The sequence below is a fragment of the Phoca vitulina genome, unplaced genomic scaffold (genome assembly GCF_004348235.1).
Source record: "Phoca vitulina isolate PV1807 unplaced genomic scaffold, GSC_HSeal_1.0 scaffold9, whole genome shotgun sequence".
NCBI classification, from domain to species: domain Eukaryota; kingdom Metazoa; phylum Chordata; class Mammalia; order Carnivora; family Phocidae; genus Phoca; species Phoca vitulina.
Genome location: NW_022589712.1, coordinates 14,989,225 through 15,013,887, shown reverse-complemented (window position 1 = coordinate 15,013,887; position 24,663 = coordinate 14,989,225). Strand labels below are relative to the sequence as shown.

The 24,663-nt window shown below is 39.7% G+C and overlaps 1 protein-coding gene across 1 annotated transcript in view; it reads left to right on the top strand.

The window, feature by feature from the left end:
• ESR1 (estrogen receptor 1) overlaps nt 1-24,663 on the top strand; it is a 265,211-nt gene that overhangs the window by 13,948 nt on the left and 226,600 nt on the right. The window contains exon 3 of the mRNA XM_032407648.1: nt 17,793-17,983. Within this exon, the coding sequence (XP_032263539.1) occupies nt 17,793-17,983 (191 nt within the window). The remainder of the gene's footprint in view (nt 1-17,792; nt 17,984-24,663) is intronic.

The window sequence follows — 24,663 nt, the reverse complement described above, 5'->3', positions numbered from 1 at the left end:
GTGGCAGTTGGTTTGTTAATTCCTTGTAATACTTTTATAGTTAGTTGTGACAATGCTTTAATCTTAGATTATGTCCCCAGGCTGCTTCTTTTAGTTTTATGGGAAATGGCTATTTTTGTGATGCTTGCTAAAAGCATGTTCCAACGTTTTTTTCCCATTAAGTAGGGGGATGGTTTTCCCTTCTAATATCAGAAGGCGCCATTGAACAAAATCCTACAAAGAATTCCTGATAGCAACCTAATGCTTTTTTCTCTGTATGTGAAACCTACCCAATGGTTTTAAATCTGGACAGAATTATGGTGCTCATTTAGTCCAACCCTCTCTTTACACAGAAAAAAAAAATCATGAAATCAGCATTTTAAACCCAGGCAGGGCCATAAGCACGATGTATTCCTACCACTTTATTTTCCAAGCAAAGTGATTAAAACCTAGAGAGGTGAAGTGGCTTCCCCAATATATGTCAGCTAGCGTAGGCAGAACAGGACAAGAACGCATGTCGCCTCCAGCCGTGACTTCATCCTTAACACGTGGAGGTATGACCAGCCCCTGTTCACTGAGGACATAGAGGCCATGCTGTCCTCACTGTCATGGTGCTAGCATAGAGAGTGGAAGCCCAAGCCAAGTGGAATGAAGGAATGCCTGATGCTGCGATTGCCGAACAGTAATGATGGTGGAGGTGAGCATCAGGCCATCTGTTTAACTGGCAAATGGTCCGAGTGAGAATTTGTAACCTTGGTTGGCCACTTCAGTTTTAAGGCTCTAGTGGAAATGTATTTCCTGTACTTACATTTTGATCATTCTCTTTCAGTTCTAATAACTATATCTTATTTACTTTGTGATTGAAGATTTCTTTTCTTGTTTTTCTTTTTCCTGTGTCCAGGGCTTTAAGGTTAGGAATTAGTAGATTTCTGTGGGGACTTAAACCGACTCCTTTCAGATTTCTAAGTTGGTTGGGTGCTATTTTTGTTTCACAATTACCAATGTGAAAATGGAACTTGATTTATTTCATAATAGATATTTCACCTTAGTATTGGCAAAATTAAAAAAAAATTCAATCTGTGCTTGACCCAGCAGCCAGGTTACAATAGATTTTTTTTTTTTTTTTAAAACATGGTCCCAACGTTGAAAAACATGTGTCTTCTTTGAAGCTAATTAGTGAACCCAACATTGGTTATATACTGTTTACTATTAAATTTTTCCCCTTGTAGTTTAATATTGTTCCAGGAAATGAAATGTAAGTTTAATAAGAATGGCAATTGGTGGAACCATATGTCCTAAGTGTAATTCTTGTTCCTGATAAATGTGTTACAGAAGGGCTTGCGTGGCTGAGGGTTATAACTGTACTAATCCAAGATCATGTGACACCATTTATTCTGTAGAAATTTGTATTGATCAGGATAAGATTTATAATTACACAGACCTGTAATTTTTTTTCACTTTTAACTCTTTCAATGTTATGGAACTCTTAGTGAATTTTAACAGCTCTTTAGCTGTTCAAGTTGCCAGTGAAAATATATAAAAAGGAAGTACTAATCATGTAATTCACAACACTGTAAAGAGAATCATGTAGAAATTAAATCTGCTTTTATTAATTTTATGGTGTTTATATGTATGCAAGGAAAATAATTCGAGGTGGTAGAAGCTACCTTCTTTTCTGTTTTGTGAGGAATTGTAGACCAAATGTATTTACTTCTGGTTGTGAAAGTGCTATCAATATGCTCACAGCAAAATGATTTCCACTACAAACTTGAAAACAAAATTACGGCAGTGATATTTTGAGAGGCGGTCGCCCTGCTTTCTGGGAGCTGGTGGCTCCTTGCGGACAAGGGATGCTGTACCCAGAGAGGATGATTAGCTCAGTGGTGGCTTTTTCTAAGTCAGGATTTCTCCTTGGAAAATGATCATTTTAAACTTCTCAGAGTCTAGGCCCAAACTTTCTAACTGGATCTACAGGAAAGAGAGTGGCAGCAGGGGGACAGAAAGTGAGAAAGATCAATTAAAGCCACATGCCTAACGGTGCTTTGCTAGATAGTACTTGACCGTGAATGACCTAAGCTGTGTGAGTCAGAAGGTACATTAGTCTTTTAACCTCCTAGGTAATTTTAGTAAATGGGTGAACATTAATTTAATGTGATATCCCATTGGCTCAAGACATAATGCACCTACAAATAGCCTAATTTTGTCCAAAACAGACTTTTGTCTCTTGACGAGAAAAGCACGGTGAAGCCCGTTATGATTAATGGTCCCCACTGTCCTGAACTCAACTCCGTAATTGCTGCTGGATTTGTGTATCTCTGTTGTCTTCTCGTAAAAGCATCATATTTGGGATTGCCAAATGAATTACAGGATGCCCAGGTAACTTTCAATTTCAGATAAAAAACAAAAAATTTTGAGCGTAACTATGTCCTGTGCAATATTGCACTAAAAAATTCTTTGTTATTTATCTGAAATTCAATTTAACTGGGCGTCTTGCATTTTTATTGGTTAAATCTGGAAGGACTAGCCATGTTGCCTCACTGTTTACTGTGTTTCATTTTTGAAGCCTGAAGGTTTTTTTTTTTTTTTTTTTTATGGCTGCCCCTTCTAGCAAGTACACAGATGCCTGCCTGTCTTTTCCTATCAGGAAACGAGGCAGGCCAGGATAGAACTCACACGCTTACTTTTGTCGCTGTCATTCATTGTAATTAAGGACGTAGGTTTAGAATAAACACAGAATGATATATCTGTTTATTCTGTTACCTGGAAAGACAGACAAAAGACAAGGGCAGATATTACAATGTAATATTACAAAATTACAATTCTGCATGAGGAGAAAATTGAGAAGTAGGATCGGGTTAAAAGAGCTACTAGTTAGGTAACTTTTGTTGAGTGAGTAATACAGTGAGTGCTATAGAAACAACACTTGGTTGTCTTGCGGGGGGGGATTCTCTTGTATTTTTGTAACATTATTAGATTTCAGAAAATAGTAGTTTAGAAAAATAATTCTCTGACATGCTTTCTAGGGTGTGAAAGATTTAGAAGAAAAAGCAGGACTCCTATCTAGATAACATATTAAACAGATCTACATTTCCCCTTCTCCACCTCTTTGGTTTGGGGGTGGCTGAGTCGATAGCAGAGAACTTGAGCTTGGCCATTGTGGCTTGGAAGACTAGCGAGCTACGTGGGGCCTTGTGGGGATGGTATGTGGCATGGGGGATCTCCAATGCATGGATTCAAGGGGGATTGCAAAAAAAAAAAAAAATCAAGGCTATGGGGTGAAAAAGGAAATGCGCTGGAGTCAGTGGAATAAGGAAATGCTCCAATAATCTTCCGAGTATAGGTCAGATAACTGTATGTGTGTAATTTTCTGGGGGGAAAGTCTCTGAAGACTTATGAGTGAGACCACAGGGAATGGAGTGTGAGTGAGAATTTCCAACTCCTTGGAAATATTTCCTGTTACTCCCTCCCAAGCCAGGGACTTTGAAGAACTCCCAGAGTCATACTCCAAGACATAGCTGGGAGGTAAGAGTTGGAGCAGGGCTGGATGGGTTTTTCTCCAGGGTTCTCAGCTGCTTAAGAAACTTGTTGCTTTAGCTGGTGGCAGCCGAGGCCACTGGCTCACAGCTGAGTGATTTTGTCCCAACTGGATGTGAGCCAGGCTTGAGCAGAGAACTGGGGATGGAAAGGCAGTGAATCAAAGGTTGGTCTGTTCGAGTTTTTTGCTTTTGGCTTCATAGCATGCTTATACCTAGCAGAACTATAGCCGAAGAATCAGGAAAAGTATTTCAGAGCTAAATATAAAAAGTTATAAATATCACTTATAAAGGTAATAAAGACCAAGGCCGCTGACCAAGGCCAAGTCTTAGATGAGGATGGAGTAAAGTGGGGTAGAGGCTGGAAATCGGAGTGCTTATTCCCAGAGATTTCAGGCTGCTTCTGACTTTGCTGTCTAGACAAAACCACCAGAGGATACTGTCTAGAAACTGGAAGAAGCACTGGAAGCTGCTGTCCAGAGGTGAGAAGAAACTACAGACTCCGAGTGACATCATGCCAACCCTGTGCTGGGGAAGCCTGAAACCTTAACGTTCCCAGGGAGTAACAGTGGAGCTGTTCGCCCCCCACTCTCCCCATTCCACAGCGTTTATTCATTCCATTTCCAAGATCAGATCACTTCAGAAATCACCTGAAAATTTCTCTCAAATAATATACCTCTAATGTGCAGCATGTTTTGATTATACACATGAACCAAGCCCTTTAAAAACAAATTCTGCTCCATCCTGAGCAGAATTTGTGCGCATGTCTGTTCTAGAGAGTTGCTGTGACCCCAGAACCCCAGGCCTGCCTTCCTCAGCTGCGTGTGTGGGAGGTCAGCCCTTCCAACATTGCACGCGGGCCACTGTGGTGGTGAGGTGACAGGGCAGGCCTTTGCTGACCTGTCTGTAATCCCTGGTTTCGGTCTTCAAGGATGTCATGATGTTCCGGAGGGCAGGGCACAGGATGGCTGTAGACCCAGTTTACTCATTCATTCATTTGTTCGTTGGTTCGTTCGACAAATATTTATTGACCATCTACTGTATGTCAGGCACTGTTCTAGGCACGGTGAGTAGACGAGTGAACAAATCAGACAAATCAGCAGAGGTTCCATTGCGAAGGTGAGATTTAAGCAACGATTTGAAATAAGGAAGGGAGTGGTACCGTGAGGATATCCCAGTGAAAAGCATTTCAGCCTGAGGTCACAGCAGTGAAAAGGCCCTGAGGCAGGAGCATACCTGGTGTGTATTAAACAGAGAGGCCAGGATGACTGGAGTTAAGAGGTTGGAGGTGAATAGAGAGGAGGCTGGGGGTTGGAGTGTGTAAGGCCTCAGTAGGCCATTGTCAGGACTCTGGCTTTCACTCTGAATGAGCTGGAGATCCAGTAGAGGGTTTGAAAAGAGGAATACCTTCTGAATTTTTATTGTGAAAGTTTGCAAAACTTTTCATAGAAATGGAATAATATAATGACTCTTCATGTGTTCAGTACGTAGCTTTCTCAATTATATTTCACTTGTAAATATTTCTGTATGCATTTCTAAAGGATGATGACTTTAAAAAAAAAACACAACCACACTAATTTCTTGTTTAAAATTAACATCATTTCTTTAAATGTCAAGAATTTGAATTGCTAGGTACTTTGAAGGGGGAGCAGATGGGATTTTCTGATAGTTTTCATGTAGCATGTGAAAGAGGAGTCAAGGATTGCATAGTTAAAAGAAAAAGGATTACATAGTTATTAAAATCCTCTTTGCTGTCATACATTTATTGGAGGACTACTGTATAGTTATTTCAAAATAGGTTTTAAAGATTCACATCAGGGTGCCTGGGTGGCTCAGTTATTAAGCGTCTGCCTTCGGCTCAGGTCATGGTCCCAAGGTACTGGGATTGAGCCCCGCATCGGGCTCCCTGCTTGGCGGGAGGCCTGCTTCTCCCTCTCCTCCACTCCCCCTGCTTGTGTTCCCTCTCTCGCTGTGTCTCTCTCTGTCAAATAAATAAAAATCTTAAAAAAAAAAGTAAAGATTCACATCAGCATCTGGATTCAGGATCTTTGTATATTTATTTTTTTCAGAAACATTATCTAGTGTCATCAATTCTTTGGCTACAGAAAATATTGTTATTCCTATTTTCAAAGGGGGAAAAGTGGCACAGAGTGACTTACATGTTGAGTAACTTTTTCTAAAGTCCCTTAGATAGCAGTTTAGAAAATTCTGGCAAACTGGAAGTGACTTATCCAAACTTGAAATTTCTTTTGCTTTATTATCTCTTCTTGTCTATGAGAAGTTTGGGTAGGCAGTTGAACACATATCAGGGCTGATTTATTAACCTCTTAAGGTATTTCTAGTTATTTTAAGGATATCATGACATAGTTCCATATAATTCACTTACTTGAATTCAATTTATTTATTTATTTTATTTTTTAGAGATTTTATTTATTTATTTGACAGAGAGAGCGCGCGTGCACGTGCATAAGCAGGGGGAGCAGCAGAGGGAGAGGGAGAAGCAGACTCCCTGCTGAGCAAGGAGCCCCACTTGGGGCTCGATCCCAGGACCCCAGGATTATGACCCAAGCCAAAGGCAGACGCTTAACTGACTGAACCACCCAGGCGCCGCTGAATTCAATTTAAATACATTCAAAAGATTTTTTTTTGGCTGCCTCCTATATATTAGATGTTGCTCACAAGGATTCTGCAGTCTAACGGGCAGACAACCTGTGTAACCATTTATTGCAATGCAGGGTGAAGAGGGTTGAGAAGATGTGGGCACATTGTATAGAGGTAACAGAGTGGAGAAGCTGAGTCTGAATGCTATTAGGATTTCTCTAGGCTCACAGGGCTGGGCAGGGGTATTCTTGGCAGGAAACAATATGAGCAACGGCCTGAGGCGAGCGAAGTTAATGGCAGGTTGGGAAGTAACTGGCACGTAATTGGTTGCTGGAAGATGGGCAAAGGAGCAGCAGGAGATGAGTCAGGAGAAAGAGGTTGAGGTGTTCCAGAGGGTTCTAGGTACTTTGACTGTAAGCATCTTTGCTGCCAGCATTTTTGCTGCAAACATTTTTAGTGCATAATTGGTTGTAAAGTAATTTTGCCATAAAAGATAAAAAAAATGGATTGACAGTTGGGTTTGTTTGACAGTTTGGTTTCCTTTCTCTGTTGACACAGTGCTCCCATTTTTGTTTAAAGATTTTATTTATTTATTTGAGAGAGAGAGAGAGAGGGGGGTGGAGAGGCAGAAGGAGAGGGAGAAGCAGACTCCCTTCTGGGCAGGGAGCCCAATGTGGGTTTCAATCCCAGGACTCTGGGATCGTAACCTGAGCCCAAGGCAGACGCTTAACCTACTGAGCCACCCAGGCGCCCCAGTGCTCCCATTTTTTTTTTTTTTTAAGATTTTATTTACTTATTCATGAGAGACAGAGAAAGAGAGAGAGAGGCAGAGGCAGAGGGAGAGGGAGAAGCAGGCTCTCCGCTGAGCAGGGAGCCTGATGTGGGACTCGATCCCAGGATCCCGGGATCATGACTTGAACTGAAGGCAGATGCTTAACCATCTGAGCCACCCAGGCGTCCCAACTCCCATTTTTTATTATATAAATCTTAACCCTCATAATAGTCTATATAGTGGTACAGAGATTTGAACACACATTTCCCATAAAATTTTGGAATATCTTATCAATGAACATGTGACATATGTCAAGAATAAATAGCAGTGTAGGCTTTCACAATGCAATAACAAAGCTCCTTCACAAATATGCATCCTTGTATTGGGAAACTGATGCCTCTTTTAAGGAAGGGAAATTCTAGCAAAAAAAGAAAAAGTGCAATGAGGAGACGAATCAACAAGCAAACAAGAAAAAAAAAAACTCTTCAAACAGCTTTGAAGAAAAGTGCTTAGATGCAATCCACAAAATAAAATCAGTTATTTGCACAGTGTTGGCATAAATCTCCACTATACATTTTGAGCGTAATCAAATATTTTCAATTTGCACTAAAGTCTTTTTAATTTTGTTACTCGTTTTTCATGTTTCATTATGCCCTTTTTAATGAATGTCACTCTTCTGATTTTTGTGATTTTATCTTTAACAACAAAATTGCCTCATGGGCGATTAGTTATGTGGTGAAAATGCTTGTGGCAAAGATGCTTGGGGGGGGGACACAGGAGAATTCTAGAGAGCACTTTGCTTATGTTAACCTTAGTCAAAGAGATAATAATAGCACATCAGAACTCCAAAACTTCCTGAAACTTATGGAATTGCTGTCCCCAAAAAGGCATATCATGCACAGCAACCCAATCCTCTTTGGCCATGAGATCCATATGGCGTGTGGCTCGATACATGTCCCACGTGTTCCTCGTGCCTCTGACAACCATCTGCAGCTGTGGTCGCGGCTACATCACAGAGAGATCTATTGTGTCTTCTTAGAAATCCACAAAAGAATGGGCTGCTCTTTGAGCTTGCTTCCTGTTGGGTGAATTGGAAAATCAAAGGAGAGTAACTCGAAGATTCAGTTTTAACTTCCACATCTAAGAGAGCCGTTGGTCCCTACTCAGAAGAGTTGCAATTCTGGTCACTAATTATGTTTAAAGATTTGATGAAGTCATTCTGTGCAAAAGAACCTCTCTTCATTTTAAACCAAATCCAAATTGTCTCCTATTCCAGAATCATTTGCTTTGGAACTCTTTCTAGCCTTGCGCGCTAGCCTGGCCAGAGAGACACAGTAGATGAATTCTGCTTACTTTGTCTTTGATATCTCAGCTGTATTTTCTTCTATTCAGGTTCCCACTTCAAGGATTGCTGGTAGAGTTCCATGAACTAAGAGAAAGTCAAATATACAGAAGTACTTTCCCTCCTTCCTTTGTCTCTCCATTTCTTGTTCCTTCCCTCTAGTATTTTCCCTCCTGTTTCTCATGCCTCCTTTAGAGAAGCGACTTTTTTTTGCGGGCAGGTCATGTTAGCGGTTAGAAACATGCTGGCCCTCACCGACAGCTCCCTGTGATGGGATGGGTGTTTGTCATCTAGAATCAGTCTCAGACAAAGGAGGCAGTGCTTAAACGCAGTGCTACCGCCTCTCGCCATCTCATCTGCACACATTTTATTACTCTTGGGAAAGAGTTTTGAAACATGGGCTGTGCATTCATGAGATCCATTGAAGAAATTCTAGCTGGCCACAGATGTATTATTGGTCAGAGGCATAGGACAGAATCATGGTCCTACAATCACAGAGCTGGAAAGGAATTTAGAAAACATAGTTGGGGTTTCTTCTCTTACAGGGAAGCAGCTGAGACCAGAGAGGTTTGGTGACTTGCTTAAGCCCATGCAGCTGTCTTGGCAGCCTTTTGTCTAGAACCCAGGCATCCTGACCCAGCCTAGAACTTTTCGACCACAGTCCCCTGCCTCTTGTTAAAAAAAACCCAAAATTCAGTGGAGTCAATTTGAAGATTTAATCAGCTTTATGAAACCATTCATGAATCAGTGAGTATCTCATCTAGCAAGGACAGGGCCACTCTGAGGAGCTGCACAGAATGGAAGATTTTTATGGGAAGGAGGGTGGGGCAAGAGAGTTAGTAGCAAAAGAAAAGAAAGGATTATTCCAGGCAAGATCTTCTCTTAGGGGGAATGGCAGGGGGTCTTAGTATGCCGATGAGCTCATCTTCCTTTGGGGGGATGGGGAAGGCGTAGGTAACAGATTATCTAACTGGTGCTTTGCAGAAAATTCCTGATGGATAGTTTAAGACTTACATTTCCGGGAAGGTCGAAACTGCTGTTAGGTTAGGGATCCAGCCCTGGTTTACTGACCTGAGGCTTTAACCTAAGTGATGCCATTTTGGGCCTGTGGTTTTCTTTTCAGCAGTCCCTTATTTTATCCTGAAGTTTATTATGTTTGTCGCCATGTGATCTTTAATGGCATACAGATTCCCAAATAACTTTTGTAAGTAACAATTTCCATTTGCCCTTCTGGACATATTTGTGTGGGCTTTTTATGTGATGACATGTTGTTCCTATCTCTTGGATAGGGTCATAAAACGAATGATTTATGGATCATACTCAAAAGCCGACCAGAGGCCCATGTTAGAGCAGGACTGTGTTTCCCAGAGTCCCACGTCTTCCTCCTTGAGTTGTCTGCCTTCCAAGGGCAGAGAGGATCCTCCTCTTCCTTCTGTTCCCCTGTCTTGCTGCCCCTGCCCGTCCCCTCTCCTGTCCTTTGCCCTCCTACACTCCCTGACTGGCAGCGAGTAGATGCTTATGCCATGCTGTTGAATGAATGAATGAATTTCTTAGTATTTCTGCATATGAGTAGATTATTATCCTCCTAATATATGTCATATTTTGTGTGGAAATTAGGCTGGAAGTCAGACTTGTTTTAAGAAGGTGTTGTGTCAAACCACAACTCCTCTCTTGACTTATCTCTTTTGTGTCATCCGCATGCCTTGTTTCTTGCATCTTCTCACTTGGGGCTTCTTGGCCTCACCGTTCATTAGCACTTGCAACAGGTTGGTGTGAACAGAGAAAGGAGAGGTGAGGAAACTCAAATCAGGTCATTTGGTTACACATTAGTAACTGAGCACAGATGCAAAGATATTGACTAAATGGGGTTTTAAGGAACTTTATGCCAGGTGATTCTTGTTTCCCATTAGTGTGGAAAATCAACACTTGCTTGTATTTTGGGGTGAAGATATTTTTCTTAAGTGAGTGGGAAAACCTCTTGACATTTTATAGAGAGCCTTACATTTTGAAGGGTGAATGCTAATGTTCTTTGTGCAGAATTTCAGAACTCTTATATACGAACATTAACAACACATCACTTTTCATTTGTTGATGAGTTAAAATAGATATTTTCTGTAATCCTATCTTAAGGAAATATTCAAACTTTCATCCAGCTATTCTCCTGTATGGTTGTCAGCTCCATTAAACTCTCTTTCCATGGAACTCAACAGAGTTCTCAACCTTTGCACTAGAAATTGGATTAGCGTTTTCCTTTAAAAAACTATTATTGGCCGGGTAATAAATAATTGGGGGCAGTTTCAAATGGGATTATTATTTATGAGATTAGGGATGATATCTGAGGTAAGGATTTTGTTCCCAGAGCATGTGACATACTCTGCCTTTGGCTCTCACTACCTTTGGGTGGAGTTCCCAAGGATTCCATTCTCTCTTGGGAGTCCCTGGCTCAGGGATCAGCCTGCCTGATACCTTGACTCCACTGTTGCTTGATTGTATGACTTCGGTGAACTCCTTGTCCCTCTGTCCCTTGGTCACCTCATTTCTAAAGCAAGAGCACTTATAATAGTACTATTTGGGGTAGTTTGAGGGTTAAGTGGATCAATGACCCATAAGGCACTTAACAGTAGTGCCAGCCACAAACATTAATGGCCTGTGGAACTTCACTTGCCTACTCTCCCAGCTCCCCTTATCTTATTAGGCCAGGGGTCTTGCTGGTCTTCCAGAAATCCAGGGTGTGGTTTGAACTTTGGGCAGAACTTTGAACCAGAACCTGAAATTCTCTACCATTTTAGATCAACTTGTACCTTTTTTTTTTTTTTTTTTAAGAATGTCTATTTACTGCCATGGAAAATAAATAGAGATTATATTAAAATTCAAACACAAACCTTCAGAGAGTGTGGTAATACCCACAGGTAAGTTCTGGTCCTAGGCACAAACCATCACTAACTTATGCCCATTCATATTTATATATATAGCAGAGAGATGGCAGTTGAGTGTGACCACACACATGACTAAGATTGCCATGAAGAAAATGTCAGCTAAGGATGACAGAGGGCTGAGGGCAGAACCCTGAGAAACACTGACATTTAGGAGCCTGGTAGAGGAAGAAAATACCGCAAAGGAAACAGGAGTAGAGTAGTTGCCAGAGAGATGATAATCCAGTGTCAAGAGAAGCAGTGAAGACTTGAAGTGCTGTAGGAATTCAAAGTTGAACCAGTGTGAGTTGGAATACTTAGGATAAGCCTCATGGAAGATGGGGGAACTAAAGCTTAGTTTTCTGTGATAGATGAGATGTGATGGCTGATGGGAAGCAGAGACTGCAGAGAATGTAGTATGAGCAATTTCTCAGGTGGAGTTGATAAAATTTTGCTCAGGGAGCTATAGAGGGACCAATACTGGTTGGAGCAGGGAATTCAAGAATTTGAGCTTAATTCTATATGTTGATGATTTTAAAAATAAAATTTTAAAATTTTATTTTCCTGGTTTATCATGCCCCCAGAATTAATAGGCACAAGTTTGAGAGTTCGTTTGTATGTGTTTTCTAGAAAAGACAGTTTCAGAGTCTTCCCTATATTATCAAACAAGTCCCTGATGCCCCCAAAAGGTAATGACCCTCAGATATATGTAATGAAAAGTTATTGAAAGATGAAAGTTATATTTTGTGACCATTCTTTTGACAGTGGCAAGTCCGCTGTGTTTGAGGACTTGTGAGAGGCAGGAGGCTACTTTTAGTAATTCAGATGTAGGGTTATTTATGTCTTAGGCAAGAATGACGAAAACAAGGAATGCAAAGGAAGATAGGCATAGTGTTTTGAAGAAATAACTGATATAATTTGGTGATGGATTAGATGGAAGAGGTACATTTAGCAAATTTTCATCAAGGACCTAAATGTGCGTCAGTTAAAATTGGGGCAAATGAGATGTGATCCCTGCCTTCCTAGAATTTACTGTTTATTAGGGGGAACATATATTTGTCAATAATCACTCAAGTATAGGACGGGAAATTGTGGTAAGTGCCATCAAGAAAAAGTGTAAGGCACTTTGGGTGCATATAACTTTGGGGATTTGATTTGGGTATTAGAATTTCATGAGGTTATCACACTAGCACTTAATTACCCCACATCTCTAGGGAGTGGACATCTGTTTGTTCTTTTCACTTAGTTTTGCAAAAATGTTTCCTCTAGAAACCAAAGCTTTAAACATTTTTTTAAAAATTCTTGATTCATCAGGTGAATAGTGCCTTTGGATTGGCTGGTACCATGGTTTATGTTTGGAAAACCAACAGTATTTGATTATGTTGAGCTTCAAACTCTTCCTTTGATTAATGAAAATCTTCTTGATAAATGCACTTTGGTTATGCCCTGTTATGACTTGGTCTAAGAGAGTCCACTTTCTGGACCCAAGATGAATGCCTTCAGAATTCTCTCTTCATCATATTGAATATATAATATCAGTGGGGCACCCATTGGGAAATATTTAGTAGTCACTGGATGTAATGAAAAGGTAACTAAATCCAGTCAGTTGAGTTTCCAGTTTCCATAGGTGCAGTGATGTTTTCTCTTGTTGTCTGATCTCTCATGCTTCTGCCTTTCTCTTCTCTGCCATCACTTTGTTCCTAAGCACTTGCGTGCCTCAGAGCTGCAGTGTGTTCAGTCACTGACAAAACATCCCTCTATTTTTCGCTTAAGCTTCCGCCTTACTTCTTTTTAGAGAATCTTTAAACATACCTGTAAGGCTGAAGAACATCTAACTTGGTAAACTAGTCAACTTCTTATCTGAGTCTTGTGAGAATATGTCCAAGATGAGAAACTATAGAGGTTTGGTGACAATTCAGTGAGAAAGGGATAAGAATTTTATAAAGAGACGGGCGCCTGGGTGGCTCAGTTGGTTAAGCGACTGCCTTTGGCTCAAGTCATGATCCCGGAGTCCTGGGATCCAGTCCCACATCGGGCTCCCTGCTCAGCGGGGAGTCTGCTTCTCCCTCTGACCCTCTGCCCTCTCATGCTGTTTCTCTCTCGCTCACTCTCTAATAAATAAATAAAATCTTAAAAAAATAATTTTATAAAGAGAGAGATGTTTTAGCAAATTGGCTAAAGAATTAGTTAAATTCTCACCTAGAATAAAGAGATAAGGGAAGCAAAACCTGATGACATTTAGATCATGAAAATGAGAGTAGTTAATTTAGTTTCTATGAAAATAAGGAGAAGCCAAAAGGCCTCTGAGGCTGACTGAGAGGAAGAAAGATTGCCCTAAACATGGTATAAGTATTTCCTACCAAAGAAGCATGAAGCCAAAGTGCCATGTCTTTGACAGATGCAGTTGGGCTAGGCTGGGGAGAGGGAAGCTAGAAGAGATGAGTCTGGGACCTCTAATGAGGCTCATCCCTGAGGGCTGATCTAACCGCAGGTCAGTGCCTGGCCTGCCCTTGTGGCTTGGTCTGAGTCCAGGCGCAGACACCTTCCACTCTGTTCCTTTCCACTACAGAGGATGAGGCCAAGTTAGTCTGCATCCTAGGGACGCAGATCTCAGTCTGGAGGCAGTTGTACCAAATTGCCTTGGCCTAATGGATATTCCAGAAAAGCTGAACATATTTCAAGGTGCCACAGGGCCTTGCAGACAATGAGAAGATCTCACTTGCCTTTTAGGTTGATCTGGATTATATTTTTCAATACTCCTCCTCCTGTTTAGGAGCATTCATAGAGCAGGGTTGAGCCAAAATGATAACTGACAACGTTACATATATGATTTTCCAAGTTGGATAAAAAAGTTCCTTTGTGGAAAGGAAATATGGCCTGTGTAATTTCCTCTCTTCTTTTTTTCAGGCCTTCTGGTTTTATGCTCTATGCCTGCAGTAGATTTTCAGTATTCCAGGGACATCTCAAAGATAAAGTGTAGATGGAAGGCATTTTGCTGGTAGCATACATCTCTGCGAGATCTGGGGAAAATGAGCTTTTGCTGTTAAATTTTTCACCAGTACTTTTAAAAACAATATTTATGTATTCCATTTATATTGTAAAAATGATCACTTTATTGATTCAGTCATTGATTAATTCATTTGATATCAATATTTACTGAGTCTCTATTTTGGATGAGGCACTATGCTATAAACAATTGGGGTTCCAAAGATGAGTAAGACATGAGCAACTTAGCAGCAATGGAGACACACGAATATACAACTGAAGCGGTAAGAATGTAGCAAGTGGTAGAAGTAAAGAAAAACTGGCCACTGAGTTCGGAACAGGAGTAAATTATTACCAGGGTGAGGATTAGGAATGGTTGGTAAGAGAAGTGACCTTAAGATGCAGTGATTACCTCAAACCCATTTGGATGGCTGCTATTAAACAAAACAAAACAAAACAGAAAAAACATATGTTGGGAAGGGTGCAGAGAAATTGGAACCCTTGTGCATTGTTGGTGGGAATGTAAAATAGTGCAGTTACTGTGGAAAACAATATGACAGTTCTTCACAAAATTAAAAATAGAACTACTATATGATCCAGCAATCCCACTTCTTGGTATATATCCAGATGAATTGAAAGCAGACTTTCACAGAGATATTTGAACATCCATGTTAATAGCAGCATTATTCAAAATATGGAAGCAGCCCAAATGTCCATTGTCTATTGGTGGATGAATGGATAAACAAAATATGGTAAATATGTACAATGTAATATTATTCAGCCTTAAAAAGAAAGGCAGTTCTGACCATACTACAACATGGCTGAACCTTGAGGGCATTATGCTTAAGTGAAATAAACCATTGACAAAAAGGCAATTAGTATATTATTCCACTTATATGAATTATCTAGAGTAGTCAAGTACATAGAGATTGAAAGTAGATGGTGGTTGCCAGGGCCTGGGGGGAGGAGGAAATGGGGAGTTGTTGAATGGGTGTGAAGTTTCAGTTTTGTGAGATGGAAAAGCTCTGGAGATTGGTTAACACTGATGTGAATAACTTAACATTATTGAACTCTACACTAAAAAATTAAGATGATAAATTTTATGTTATATTTATCCTACCACAGTTTTAAAATTTGCAGTATTTTATTTTGCAGGGATGGGTGGAAGATGCTTGATACTTTGGAACTTTTGTCCATGCATATATCATTCACTCCTTCCTTCCTTCCTTCATTCAACAAATGTGTATGGAATGTCTGCTACGGGCAGCGCCCTGAGCTGGGTGTTGAGGCTGCAGTACTTAAGATTTATAAGGCCTCGAAACTGTCAGTGCCCAGCTTGCTAACCACACTGCCCCCAAAAGGCCCTAAGCTTCTATAGTTAAATATTCACAGCTGCTTCCTACTGACTTGAATCATCGTAAGATGTTAGTAAACGAACAGTACAAGATTGAGGTTGATTGGGGAGAGGGGAGTTCAACAGCATTGTGATGAAATGGAAGGGGATAGGCAGAAGAATATGAACTGGAACTGAAAACTGCAAGCCCGTGCTCTCTAAAGATATTAAAAAATAAAGAACTTCCATTTGAGGCTGTCAAAGTAAGAGCTGTGTCATTTAGAATGGAAAAAATCGGCCGAGTCAGATGTGCTTAATGCAAGGAGCTGGTATTTTGTGAGTATTATGGCAAGTATTGTTTGAGAACCACTGCCACAAAACTGTGGACAATACCAATGAGTGATCAGAGTAGGAAAGGGTCATAAAATTTGAGCTAAAAGGAAAGACAGGGCTTGTGAAAGGGAGGGCCAGTGAAAAAGTCAGTGTGGTCTCGTTATTTGGGTGGAGAGTAGAAGCAGGAAGCATGGGTTTCTTTAATCAGAGACCCTGGAAACTCTATCTTAAATTCATTTTATCTCATCCTAGGTTGGTTTTTTAAAATTTATTTTTTATTCTTTTTTTTAAGATTTTATTTATTTGAGAGAGAGAGTACAAACAGGGGGAGGGGCATAGAGACAAGCAGACTCCGTGCTGAGTGAGGAGCCCAACAGTGGGGCTGGATCCCAGTATCTTGAGATCATGACCTGAGCTGAAGTCAGAGGCTGAGCCACAGGTGTTCCAGCTTTTTTTTTCTATTTTCTTTTCTTTTCTTTCTTTCTTTCTTTTTTTTTTTTTTTGGTATCTTCACTCCATCTATCCTTCCAGTATCTTTCAACTTTTCTTTTTTTCCTATACACTCTGAAACATTCTATGAGTTCATTTAAATATATTATTGAGTGCCAACTACATACCAGGCACTGTGCTGGGCTCTGACCATGCACCCTCATTTCTCTTCCACTGCTTTTATTCAGTTGCACATGCCTAGCAAATCCTTGATCTAAGTTCTGATCTTATACTGGTTAAATGAGAGATGCAAACTTCATCTCATTTGCTCCTTTTCTTAGCTCTTTTTTCTCTGTCTTCTTCAAGGTGTCTTTGTTGAGGCTGTTCCTTCTACCTGTGTCTTGAATACCAACTGCTATACTTCCCTGGACTTTGTTCTGTTCTGCCCTTCTCTGTACCCCCAACTCTTCCCTCTCTTTTGCCCATTTCTTTCAGTCTAGATGAGGCTTCCACTTCCATTCTGAAAATCCTTTTTTTAATCTTTATGTTCTTTAGCAACCACCCCACCCCATCTCTTTCTTTACTTGTTCTCATCTAAGTTCTCAAAGGAATGGTCTTCACTCATTTTCATTTCCTCCTACTCCATTCTCTTTCCCACCCACTGGATTTTGGCTTGTGCTTGTACACCTCTACCAAAACTCCTTGCTAAGGTTCCTCTTTGTCAAATCCTACTTCTATGTCATCAGTCCTTGCTTTATTGGACTTCTCTGCTCCATCTGGCACTGTCAATCACTCTTCCTTCTGAAAGCTTTCTACTTCCTTAAAACTTTTTACTTCTCCATTTCCTGCATTCTCCCAGAACTTACTGTTAATTCTCAGGTTTCTTTCTGGGATATGCTTCCTCTACGAACTTTTTATAAGGTTGGAGTAATCATCTGTGTTTCTCTGCTCTTCTTATTCTACATGCTCTTAAAGAGGAGTATTGAGTATTGAATGGCACCCTTAAATTATAGACAAGTTATAAAAACTGATATCTAGGGTTACATGATAACAGTCACATAAAAATTTGAATTGTTATCTTTCTATACATGTTCTATGTTGCTCATCGGTTCATTTGAGTTTCAAATGCTCCAGCTGCTTTTTACTTTGTCTCTATTTCCTAAAGGTACTTAGTGTGTCTAGAATTGGAATGAGCATTGGTCTCTAATGGTTCTGCATTAATTGTGAATCCCTGAAAAAAAAAGTGTAAGTCTATTAAAAACAAGTTAATTTCATCTTGTCATTTTTCTAGATAATATATTCTGGTGTAGGCAGTCCATTTCTTAAGCAAGTTTGCAATAAACAGTTTCCCCTCAAGGTTGGTATAATAGGCAAACACCTTTTGCTGTAACAGCGGCAAGAGGTAATGAAAGATTAGCTTACATTATGATTCATTATTTCAAAATGTCAGAATAAAGTGGATCTGCTGCATCCCCCAAGCCTCTTATTCTTTAGAAAAGCATACATGTTTTGCTTTTCTAATGTTAATAGATTCACTGTTTTTATTTTCTCCTACTTTTTTCCCCCCCCCCAGGCCAAACTCAGACAATCGGCGCCAGGGTGGCAGAGAGAGATTGGCCAGTACCAGTGACAAGGGAAGCATGGCTGTGGAGTCTGCCAAGGAGACCCGCTACTGTGCAGTGTGCAATGACTATGCCTCAGGCTACCATTATGGCGTCTGGTCCTGTGAGGGCTGTAAGGCCTTCTTCAAGAGAAGTATTCAAGGTAACAGTGTGTTGAAAGCAACTTATTCCATTTTTAATCCTGAGGGTAAGCAACTGAAAAAGGAAGGCATATGAGCAGTCCTTTGTAGAAGAAAACTCTAATACCTGGTAGGTCCACTAGTATGTCGGGTAGAAACATGGAGAAAAACAAAGTTCACAGGAGAAAGAGTTGATGAAGAGACCAGGGCAGTTGTAGCTGAGTAATTATGCTTCCTCCATTGGCACGATCCAAGCAGTCTTGAGCAACTCTATAGGAAGGGGACTTTAATAGCTGGGTCTGGAGAGGTCTGTGCCCTGATTAGGGGATGGCAGGTGGGTATTCATTTGTTGCAGGCAGCTAGGCTTATATGATACAATGTAAGTTGAGTTGTCTCTACATTATTACTTTTCCACCTTGGCTGTGTCCAGATAGGCATTCTGTTCTGATCTTTGCTCCAGACTACCAGTTCTTTGCACCAATTCTAACTTGACTGGTTCTTCCCTTGCTCTTCCTCCATCTCTTTGTTGTCTCAGTGGATGATATGACTTTTGCTAAAATGAGAAGACTCAATAGCTGGTGACCTGTAATAGGGGACATATTATCAGTATAAGTGGTTAGTAAGTATTTACTTGTAACATTTCATTCACCTGTGTGCCTGGATCCTCTTTTGTATGTGGCTTACCAAGAGCAGCTTCTCCCTTCTACTGCCAGCTCCAATTTATTTGTACTCCAAGAATGTCTATATTGTTGCATTTTATAGGATGCCCTGGGGGAAACATAAATCATTTCTACTACCTAAAATATCTATGGTAAAAATCCTTTGTCTGACAGGAATAGCAGTCTGACAGGAGTTTAGGTTAGCTGAATTAACTTTGTCTTGGTCCATTTTATTTATTTATTTATTTGTCTTGGTCCATTTTAAAAGCAGCTTTTGACAGTTATTACTTTCAACATCTTTTAGAAACCTACTGTAAGATTTGCACTTTTTTGTTGGATTTTTTAATAAAATTAATGATATTCTCTGATAGTAAATTTTTGTTAATATACATATATGTACACACACAAAGAAATAGAGATATAAATAAATAAATATACACATGGATATGTATATATACACACATATGTGTTAAAGCAACATAGATTATTTAATTTTACCACTTAATACTATCTTAATTTAGAAAAACGATATTTCTATTTGGTTTAGGTTAGCATAAGCTCACAGAGGTCTTTCAAAAACCATCTTCATTTGTGATACTACTTTTTATTTGCTTTTATGTATTCTAAAATAGCATTATTTTCACCAAACATTTAATCTGGTATTGACAAATCATCTGACAGAGGTAGATTTAGTGAACAGGTTCAACTACAAACTTGGATAAGTCATTTATCTGAGACAGTTCTCTCATCTATAAAAATGATTGAGAGCAACTTTCAGCAGCATTTTTTTTTTTTTTTTTTTTGGTAAAAGGCCAGATAGTAACTGTTTTAGGCTTTGTAGTCCTTGTTGCAACTACTTAGCCCTGACATTGTGGCCTATAAGGAACCATAGACAATATATAAGTAAGTGGGTGTATGCCAATAAAACTATATACAAAAACAGACCAGAACTGACCTGGGAGCCATAATTTGCTGATCTTTGATTTAATGTATGGGAAGGGAATAGATTGTTTCTAAATCTAAAGTTTTGACTATTCATGTTTATTAAAAACTTACTCTGTACCTGTGCAAGATGTTCTGAGAGAAATCAAAATATGTGTAAGATATGATCTGTAATCCCACAAAATTTGGAATTTATTTGGGAAATTTATTGGGGAGGCAAAGGTACTTGTTCTTATGATACAATTAGAGAGTAAGTCAGGATAGGGATAAAGTGCTATTATATGATAAAGATAAGGAAAACAATGGATGAATATAAGAAAACAAATATTTTCAGTTGTAAAAGTCAAATTACTAATATTAAAGATAGAAAGGACTTTTCTTCAAGGAATAACACCAATATTCTCACAAGTTATTTTCATCCTGTTTGTTCAGCATTGAAGAGTGTACTATATAACTTCACATCAGACTGAGTATTGTCTCTGAGCATTAAGGCACTTAGAGAAGAATATATAGAAATGTATAAGAAGAAAGAATATAAAGAAAAATAATGCACTTAAAAAATAGTGAAGGAAATGTGAGCTAATAAAAATAAATATTTTATTGGTATGGCATTATCTCAAGTTCAGATATTTAGAAAATTTTTGTGTACTCTTTGATGGTTAAAATATATATCTTATCTCCATCTTGTATGTATAGACTAAATAGTAGGATTTCATTGTACTATAAATTATATTATATAAAATTTTACTGTATATATAAATGGCATAAACTGCAATTTCTGCCTGGCTTCAGAAACTTCTTATCATGGTATGAAGTCACTTAAATAAGCTTTATTAAATGAGGTGAATATTGAGTCCACAGTTTTAGAAGAAGCATAGAAATGAAGCAGAGATATTAACTTCTAGAGATAGGGAGGGACCTTAAAAATGATTCGGTTTATGGGTTCATTCATTTATTCATTGATTACCTCTACTAGGCAAAGAACTGTGGAAGGCCCTGGAGATACAATTATAAGAAAGACATGGTCCTTATTCTCATAGACCTTAAAAGGTAGTGGGAGAGTTGCACAAATAAACTGGCCACTAAATAACAGTGTGACATGTGCCAAGATGAGGGTGAGTGAAGGGTCTTATATAGGAGTCCAGACTTCACTCAGTCCTGGTGAGGGTTGAGTCAGGCTCTGAGGAGTTTTCCTGATTCAAAATTAAGTCTGGAGGATGAGTCAAATGAGCAGAATGAAGGAGAAGGGGATGGATGTTCATAGGAATGAGCATATGAGCAAAGACCAGGAGATGAAAGGGAGTTTTGGGAGTTCTGTGAATAGAAATTAACAAAATTAATTGACCATTAGATCAAACAAAGACATTCTTGGCCATGTATTTATTCTTGATTATGTAAAAATAAAGTAGTTTATTTCCTTCTTACTTCAATGGTGTTTCTATGTATTTGGCTTGTTTGTGCATATAAAAAGGAAATACCAGAGCAAGTTTAGTGGTTTCTTGTCCCATTTTCTCATCATAGTCTTGATAACATGCAACTAAAAAGTTTTACTGAACTTCTTTGGCTCTTTATAAGTCACACTGACCCTCAAACCTATTTAAGGACAGTGAAGGGTCTGACATGCAGGTAGAAACTTCTGAAGATGCTGTAGCTGTCCCTGTTTTTCTTGTTATTTAAGAAGAGAGATAGAAATGAGTATCCATCAGGTTACTCTAGTGCTCTAAGTGTTTTAGTTGAAGAGGTAAAGTGTTTGATTTGAAAGCATACAAATTTTCATCCACTACTTAGTGTATAAACTTGATTACTCAAGAAATTGAGTAATGGCCTTCAGTTGAACATACTCCTTTTTTTTTTTTTTTAAAGGAAAGTCAAGGATGCTATTTAAGGGAGGGGTAAAATGGGATAGTACATGAACTTGTTAATCATTGCAGATGGAGAAGCAGTGTTTCTTAAGATGTGTTGTAGGCAAAGACCTTGGATGAGTTATATAAGCAGATTTGATTACAGGTACCATCTTTGAGTACCACCTTGGACTCAAGGAAAAAAGACTCCACTGAGCTCCCTGCTTCTCTGACATTATTATTTCAAATGTTCATGAGGTACAGTGGAGTCCCAAGCCTATCTGTATACCACTAACTATGTTGCCACTTCATATTATCTCTCTCAGATGTACAAAGAATATAATTAGATCAAACAGACATGGCCCAGGCAGGTGTTGACTTAAAGGTTAGCTAAGACCAGAAGGACATCAGGGTGGTATCATGGTGGAGTCTGGTTATGGTTCAAGGCAGTGAGGCATTAGGTCCCACCAGGAAACTGAGAAGCTTTGTCCATTAGGCCTTGGAAAGCGTCAGGGGTGGGTGGTGGGGTTTGACATTCCAGCACCCTGGATAGCTCCCCCAACAGTGGCTGAGTGTAAGCAGAGCCTGACTTTCTGAACTTCAGCCCATTTAGTTGGCTCCATCCATTTTGTAGAGCTGTATTAAGAGAGAACTTAGGCCTTTTGTGCTTGGTCTTCCAAGATGGATTAGGTTTTACATTTAGTTTCATATTTCTAGTCACCTTCTGGCTTGACATATGTACCCGTGCCTGGAAAAGGCCAGCAGATGGGGGAGAAGTGGTGGTTGCTCTCTCATTATCTAGCTATTTTATCTCTGGAATCTGTTCAGAGATATAGCTCAAAGTTGAAGTCTTGAAATATATGCACACAAAAATATGAAATTTTGATCTCCATGTTCCAAACTTGCCCCTCTACCCTCTAGTCTCCATGCAACAGCAGGAGAAATCTTTTAAATGTATTCATCATGTCATATGGTCTTTCCCTTAAAACTCACACTGCACTTCAAGTCCAGATTCCCTCCTATGGCTTATATTACTCTATAGTCTCTTAGTCCTGCTTATTTCTCCCCCTGTTCATTATAATCCAGCCACATTGGCCTTCTTTCTCTTCCTCCAACACACCAACCGTGTTCCTTCCTCAGGACCTCAGCACATTTTTCCTTTGCTTGCAACACTCGCATCTTTACTTGGCTGGCTCCTTGTCATTCAGATCTCTGCCCAAGATCACTTTCTCAGAGAAAAAGACCATGTCATGTCAGTATCTTCAGGGAATCTTCCATGATTACCCTAGCCAAAGTAATCCTACAAATGTTTGCCCCTAGTTTTTTTCTTTCTTTTTTTTCTACTCCATTACCCTTATTTTTCTTTAAGGCCCTTAAACCCTTAATGAAGTTCTCTTATTTGTTCATTTGGTTGATGACTGTAAATCTGTACCAGGTGCTGCTTCCCCATATTCCTGCCTGAACTTGGATGTAAGCTCAGTGAAAGCTGATTTCAGGTCTGGCCTGCCCTGTTGTTTACTGTTGCTCCAGTACCTCTAGTAGTGTTGGGCACATCACCGCTAAATAGATTAGGACAAGAAGTCTAAAGAATGGTAGATAAGACCTGCTAGAGGACCTCAGAGAAGGAAGAAATTTCACTGGGTAAGGCTGGCAGGACACGGACTAATCCAAGTGGTATATTTGACATAAGCCTAGAAAGAAATAAAGGATTTTCATAGGCAGCCAGCAGTTTGGAAAATAATTCCAGAAATGTGAAATAGCATAAACCAAGAAAAGCTCAGGGAAAACTGGGTAAATAAGCCTTGAGAGAACAGAGGGCTCATTGTCCTCTCTCTGCCTCTTTGCTTTTCCTCTTCAGCTTTTAAAAAGTTGGCATTCCCTAGCATCTACAATCTCTTTTCCTTTCACTTCCCCATCCTTTTCTCCAACCGGTTTTCTAGGTGGTCTCATGCATATCTGTTTATGGGTTGAATTGTGCTTCCCCAAAAGCCATGTTGAAGTCCTAACCCCCAGTACCTCGGTATTTCCAAATAAGTCACCATAGATATAATTAGTTGAAGTCATATTGGAGTAGGGTGGACCCTTGATCCAATAGGACTAGTGTCCTTATAAGAAGGGCATTTGGATGCAGAGACAGACAGGAGAATGCTGTAAGACCACAGAGAGAGATTGGAGGGATGCATCTACATGCCAAAGAACACCAAAGATTGCTGGCAAAAACGAGAAGCTAGAAAGAGGCAAGAAAGTAGTGTTCCCCGCAGCTTTCAGAGAGTGTGTAGCCCTGCTGACAAGCCTCCGGAATTCTGAGACAATACTTTATGTTGTGTTAAGTTACTCATTTGTGGTCCTTTGTCATGGAAGCCCTAGGGAAACAATATTTAAGACCTAAAGTGTCACAACTATGCAGATATCTCCCACATCGAGCTCCTGCCTCAACCTGGTTTCTTAGTGACTCCCATGTGTCTTCATCTGACACTAGCTGCTCTCTCTGGTGAGCGCTGTTGATATCTGTTTCCTCAGGCACCCACCCTGAAAACCGTAGAGTCAGCTGTCTTCATCTTCTCACCCCTGATGTTTCCCATCAGATCTGTTGTGTAGCTATGTTGAGACCACTTCTTTAATGTGCATTCATCCAATTCTTGCTAATGTTCCCTGGGATCATTGAAATAATTTAATGTTTACTTTTGCCTTCTCCTTCACTTAAACCATTTGCTTCATTTGGTTTTCCTTCTTCCAAGCCATTCTGTGCACTGCCAGTCTACTAATGTTCTTAAGGCAAATCCCTAGTCATGTCAATACCTTTTACAGAATGCTTTAATGACTTCCATGGCCCAGGGAAGAGTCCTAAGACCACTGTTCAAGGATTTCCAAGTCACTGTTTGTACATTTGAAGTAAACTTTTTTATACTGGACTACTTGTTGTTACTCAAATATGAGCATTCCATTTCTTTGCTGGGAGTTACTTTCCAAACTTACCTGTAAAATCTCTTCCTATTCTAGTCAAAAGTTACTCTCATTTAAACTTCTCTGGTGTTAATGCAGCAGTTCTCTCTCTCCTGTGGCCCTCTCTGTCTGGGACTGCAAGTGTCTGTGTAGAGAGATAGGTTTTTCCCTTACTGAATGTGAGCACCTCACAGGTAAGGCCCAGATCAAGGCTTCATATTGTAGGAATCACTCAGTGCATAAACAAAGTATGAGAGGAGGGTTAGGATCAGTTTGTGGGCCTCAGGCAACACAAAACCATTACGCTTTTTCGATCAT